The sequence below is a fragment of the Solanum lycopersicum genome, chromosome 3 (genome assembly GCF_036512215.1).
Source record: "Solanum lycopersicum chromosome 3, SLM_r2.1".
Lineage (NCBI taxonomy): Eukaryota > Viridiplantae > Streptophyta > Magnoliopsida > Solanales > Solanaceae > Solanum > Solanum lycopersicum.
In genome coordinates, this window is record NC_090802.1 from 2,227,310 (window position 1) to 2,233,961 (window position 6,652).

The 6,652-nt window shown below is 31.3% G+C and overlaps 1 protein-coding gene across 2 annotated transcripts; it reads left to right on the top strand.

Moving 5' to 3' along the window:
• The first annotated feature begins 900 nt into the window (after positions 1-900).
• TRM25 (TONNEAU1 recruiting motif 25) lies at positions 901-4,200 on the top strand. Of its 2 annotated transcripts, NM_001372248.1 has the most exon segments (5): positions 941-1,213; positions 1,303-1,586; positions 1,713-1,834; positions 2,025-3,185; positions 3,334-4,200. In NM_001372248.1, coding segments are annotated over 4 exon segments (2,160 nt in total). In that variant the 5' UTR covers positions 941-1,213; positions 1,303-1,327; the 3' UTR covers positions 3,952-4,200.
• Positions 4,201-6,652: the final 2,452 nt, after the last annotated feature.

Here is a 6,652-nt window from a genome sequence, read left to right on the forward strand (position 1 = left end):
TTTAAAATTACATTCAAAAGTTTTTTTTCCAATTTTATATCAAGTCAAAATCACAAAAATAAATTAAAACGAAAAGAGTTTTATATACTGCCTTCATTTCATTTTAGTACTCCGCCCAATAATAAATATTCATTATCCTATTTCGGGATAAGACTTGTCGTCTTTATGAAATTAATGAATACTTTTTTATTATATTTTTCAAGATAATATAATTATTAGGAAAAATCATTTTGACCAGAATGATGAAATAACATATTTCACATTATGTTATTTTACCTTTTAAACATTTTTATTCTTTTAACTTTAATACATGTCAATTAAAAATGAAAAAAAATCAATTTATTTTAAAATAATAAAAATATTATATACTTTCTAAATTTTTGACCAAATTCTTTTGTCCATTTAGCATTAATCTATTTATTAATATTTAAAAAAGGTGATATAATAAATCACCCTTCTATTTATAATTTAGTACTACGTACCTCCGTCCCATTTTTATATGTCATCTTACGAATTTCAAGAGTCAAACAAGTCTAATCTTTGATCTTAAATTTTTCATAGATCGTATAAACATTTTGAATTATCAATAATTGTGATTAGTAATACTTTTTAATACATAAATTTCATTTAAAAAGATTGAAGATTTCATGTACAATATTTTTTATCAAACTTAAATTATTTAACTCTTAAAACATAAAATATATCATATAAATTGAGACTAAAGGAAACAAGTAAAAAGCAAATAAAATCAATAGTAGACAAATATCGTAAGAACTTAAAGATATGAGGTTATGTTAACCATGGTTAAAAGAAAAAGAGGGATAAAATATAATTTAGATCTTTACGCTACGAGATTTATGCGCGATAAATAAAGTAGGTCATAATTTTGAAAAAGAAAAAGAAAGAGGGAGTTTACTCTATTAGATTAGATGCAGATCCCCAATAAACCTCGGGTATTTAAAACCCCACAAAGCGCAACTGAAGAATAGTGGCCATTGCCTCGTTATACCGCATATCGTTCTCTTCACCCAATACTACTACTACTCCTCCATAGAGAGAGATTTTGAATTTCTATTCCCAAGAGTAGATAGAGTTAGTTTTTTTTTTTTTTTTCTGGTCTTTGGTCTTCTCTCCTCCTGCTCTATTTCTTTGCTTGGGAGTGAGTGACTACTGCAAACCCCCTCTTACAAAGCATTTTTTTTCAATCCACCAGGTATATACTCAAATCTCATCCCTTTCATGGATCCGCATTTTCCGCTCTAGTATTGTCATTTTTATTCTTATTACTCGTTGTGTATCCAGCTTCTTTTTTTTTTTGAAAAACAAAATGGGCAGAGAGTGGTTATACTGGGGCAGTGGGAGTGGTAAATCCAGTAGCAGAAGAAAAACAAAAGGAGAAGAACAAGTCATGAATAATATTATTAATGATGAAGCTGCGGCACCTTCTCCGGCTGGTTGCATGTGTTTCCAAATCTTCGATTTACCCCATTTTCAAGTAGCTTTGAACCAACAATCTCGCTCTCTCAAGCAACATCATCATCATCCTTCTTTCTTTCAACATCACAAAGACCCTTCTCTACTCAAAGGTATACATCGTTACTACCGAATCTAGAAATTTTGACTATATTCATGCTTTTTCTGTTTCTCTAGTTTTTTTGTTTTTCTTTTAAGTTGATTAATCTCAACTTTTATCGATAAATAAATCAATTCAGGAGTTGAAGCACCAAGAAACAGCTTGGAGTTAGATGAGGCTGTTCCGGAACGGAAATCAGTATCAAGTTCATTGTCATCTTCATCAACCATGAAAGTGGACGAACAAAATTTGAATATCCCGGTTAGTCTAATTGTAACCGTTACCTTCATTATCTTCTTTAAAAATATTATTATAATAAGCTTTTCACTTCCCAATGTTGTAGTGAGAGAGAGAAGATACTTTATTTTTTTTTTAATTTTTGTAATTCATTCATGTTCAGTTGAGGCAAATTTTTATTTTATTTGAAAATAGAGATATAATTATATTTCAGGTAGGTATTCAAATCAGAACAAGCTGTGATTCGAGATCACCGCGAGTGTCAACATCAGGATCAAGAACAAGGACAGATTATGGTATATCATCAGAATGTAGCAGCAGCTCACCGGCGGGGACCAAGACCCCAACACTCGTAGCTAGGCTAATGGGCCTTGATCTCCTCCCTGAAAACAATAACTCACCTCGCATTTCAATTTCAACGCATTGCAATACAAAGTCACAGTCAAAGAATGTGTTGGTTAACAATAACAGCAGTAAAAACAGAAGACGATTCAGTAGCTTTGAAAGTAGTGATATCGCTACAGGTACTCTGTCACTACCAGAGACCCCGAGAATATCTTTAGCAAGAAGGTCAGATGTAGATCATCATCATCATCGCCACCAGCATCACAGGTTATCTCTTCAAATTAATAAAGAGAACATGGGTGACGCATTTGAATTTTCAGATTCTTCGTCTACTGCGAAAATGGGGAGGAACAGTAGGAGGAGTTTTCATCAACAAGAGAATGATAACCAAACGAGAAGTCCAGGGTACTATGCTAGGCAGATTGTGAAGCAAGTTAAAGAAAGTGTCAGCAGCAGAAAAGTTGGTCATGACATTACCAACACGAGTAGTAGTATAAGGAGAAAAGATAATCAATTAGCTGCTACATATGATCAAGTTGTGTTGCTCAAACCAAAAAAACCATCCAATGGAAATGACGATGATTTTCCATCAAGCAAACAAACAACTCCCTCTTGCTCACCTAGGTTCAGATTCTTGGAACCCAAGAGTACTAGTGCTAAACATCAAACTTCTCATTCACCCAAGTTTTCCCCATTATCTCCGCTTTCAGAGACTACCACATTATCATTACCTGCAAAAATTGTCACTAAGCCTAAGCCTCAAAGTTCGCCAAAAGTCCAAGTGCAACAAAGAAAGTGCGACAAATTTGTTCCAAAGAAGCCACCGCAAGCTTGCGATGCCATTCGGAGCAAGAAAGAAGAGCTATTTGTTCGTTCAGCAGCAGCAACAAATAAAGCAAATTTCTCAGAGAAGAAATGCAAGCTGAAAACTCCATTGTCAAATCAACTTGTTAACACCAGTACTGTTCCAACTATTTTGCCATTAAAGAAAGACCCTTCTCCTCCAACCACCAAGTTACTCATCAAGCAGGTACTAAATTAATATTAATCTTCTTTACTTCAATATCAAGTATTCTCTCTGTTCCAATTTTAAGCCAGATTTTCAAAATGTACAGTAGTTAAATTTGTACGTAAATTATTCTTTGTAAATTTGGTTGTCATGTTTGTTTGTGCGACAGTCTCAGGAATCAGATACTTATCCATCGAAAAGGCGCAGTAGCAGCAGCAGCAGAGAGTTATCTAGTAGTTCGAGCCATAATTCGTACTACTACAAACTCACCACCCTCCAAGAAAACCGCGACAAATGTAACGGTGCTATTTCCATTGATGGGCTCAATTTTCATCACCAGTACATTCAGAGAATACTAAAACGTACGGGTCTCGACAAAAGTAGTCCAATCTCTTTAGCCAAATGGTACTCCCCTTCTCACCCACTAGACCCCTCCATTTTCCACTACTTGGAACTTTTCAATTCCACCACACATAATTCCACCCTCAGATCCAATCGAAAGTTGATCTTCCACCTCGTCGACGAGCTCCTCGTCGATATCTTGATCAAAAACAACAATCTCAAGCATCGATCGATGAACGGGGAGGGACTGATTGACGCATTGTGCTCGAAAATACAAGATTTTCCCTCAGCTAATTGTCAAGTTCTTGAAGATATTGATGCTTTGATAGAGAGAGATATGAAAATTGGTGGAAGTGTGTTTTTTGAGGAAGAAGTGGAAAGTATAGTGTGTGAGATTGAACGTGAGATTATGGAAGAAGTGTTGCATGATGATGGTGCTGTGTAATGATGTAGAAAAAACGAACAAGGTCTGACTTGGGTCACATGGGTAATTCACGTGATGAGATGCCAATTCATTTTTTAAGGGTCAGGGGACCAATATAAATTGACTCGTTCTACTTGGAAAAAAAGTAAATGAAGTGTAGTGATTAAAACTAAAATAATAGGAGTTGTTGCTTTTTTTTACTTTTTTCTCTAATGTAAATTACTATTACTATATCTCAATAAACAACTCATTAATTTGCTTTTATTACAATCTTCTATAGTGGTTAGTCACATCCTATATTACCTCATGACTGTTATATGAGTTTTTTATTTTATTTAATATGAATATAAAATTTAGATTAAAAGTGTTGATTCTGTTGAATATATGTATAAAATAATGAAAAGCTTACAGTGTCAAGTGGAAATCCTTTTTAAATTGTTCAAAAAATTGTTTTGACAGTAAAATATAGTTTAAATTCAAAATGTTTCAAACTGTCATGTTGTTCAAATTCCAATGACCTACAAGTTTCACCAGATCTTTATCAGTTGCAAATTTGTTATTCCTTATTCAAATATGATTTTCTTGAACGATAATCTTTCGAGAAAAAAATTAATACAGAAATTCTTATGAAAAATATTTTTTTTCGATTAAAAAGGGATAAAACATAAATACACGCTAAAAGAACAAAAAAAACCCAGACGATTTAGTCCAAATATTAAACGTTATAATGGGACCATATGAGGTTGATAGTTACTCCCTACCTCCGTTCCAAAATAATCCTTTAATTTTTCGAAAGTTAAATTTGATTAATATTAATTTGATATTTAAAAATTTAAATATTTCATTAGGGGGGCCTCATTAGGAGAGTTGCATGGTACAATAGATAATTTTGAAGACAAAAATAACAAGACAAGGAGTAAAAGGTTACGTCATTACTTTTGGTAAAGCCACTCACTTTTGCATCAAAAAGAGAAATCAAATCATAAATCATTATGATATGATTCTTAATCTTTTTTTATGGAAAGATGAGCTTAAAGTTTCTCATAATAACACAACAATTAAGCTACTACAACTAATATGTACAAGTTCAATTCATTAATTAGTATAAAATTAGTATAAGAAAAAAACCTAATACTACTAATTAAGATGTATATCAGAATATTTCAAGACATCATATTGATAAATCACGTATTTTCATATTCTTTTAAAAAACTTTCAAATATACATAATTTTATAAAGGAGTAACCTTTTTCAAGTCGTATGCAATCTTTACAAAATATAAAGCTATGAGTCGAAGTTTTACATTTAAAAAATTTAGAAATCTCGAATAGTTCTCTTTTTTTTTGAAAATTTAAAATTAAAATCATAATTCGGAATTTTATTTTTATATACTGATTTTAAATAAGAACTTGTACTGTAGGTCAAAACACAAACACAGTTTTTACTTTAAAGTTCACTTTGTGTTTGCTTTCCCTAAAAAAAAAAAAAAAGGTAGTACGTAAAATTTTCTTTTAATACGGTATTTTATAATTAAAAATGTGCTTTTGAATTACAAAAAGTTGAAATCTTTATAAACTTTAATTTCATCTACACTTTCTTGCTCACTTCACCGAAACACAATATACTTTTACTTTCACTTTGACAACTTTTTAGAATAGTTTTTTCTAGTGAAGGTTCTCTTTTATTTATTATATATATATATATATATATATATATATGTTTATTCTAGAAAAGATTTACTACAAAAAGGGTAGGGTAATTGTTTGCTTTTAAGATGGTGTGTCAGTGTTATTTGATATTCGGTATGCACATTAAAACTTAAACTAAACTGGAATTAGTATCAAAAAGTTATCGTGTTATCAAATTAAGGCGACTCCATATCCAGAATGATTCAAATTCAAGACGAAACTAAAAAGAAGTACTTACTAATTAATCCACCAAAGTGTTTCTCGAATTATTAGAACTCCTATAATTTTTTGTGAAGATGCAATTTTTCTTTCAAAAATATTTCCCCTAAAAACTTTTGCCACAAAAGTACAAACACCCAAGCAAACTTTAGTGTACCTAAATAGAGATGTGATAGCAGAAAACAATAAATTTTTACACTAATTATGTCCTCAAGGACCTGATATTTGACCCACACACATAGTCCTAGCCTTGCCAAAAGAGAACAGAAAGAAAATTTAAATAACAAAAAAAAAAAAAAAGCTTTTTGTTTTTTCATCAACTATCTCTGTCAATTTTTATTTTTTTTTTTGGCTAAATCTGTCAAAAGTGAAAAGAAATTGCTCATCATACTATAGAAGAAAATTTCTTCCTGAAATAGGTCCAATTCAGCAGTACACTCATCTTTCTTTCAAAATGAAATTCCTCAATCAACCACTACAAGCCAATTCTATATACTTTCTTGTCCTTGTTCTTAAAAAAAAAAAAAAAATTGTGATTACTTTAAGGTTTTCTTTTTCTCCTCCTTTTCTAACTTTTTCCAAATTGCTATCTCCCTTGCCTCAGTTTTCAAAAAAGGAATTTAACTTATAACATGTATGGTATTAGAGGTGTACAAGATCGATCGAAAAATTAAATTAAATCGTAAATTGAGTTAAATTAAAAAAAAAAATTCAATTAGTGATTTGGTTTGGTGTTGAAAATTTTTTTTGATTATATTTGGATTAGGTTGGTTTCAACTAAAAAAAATCAATCCGAGACCAAATCAACCCGACAT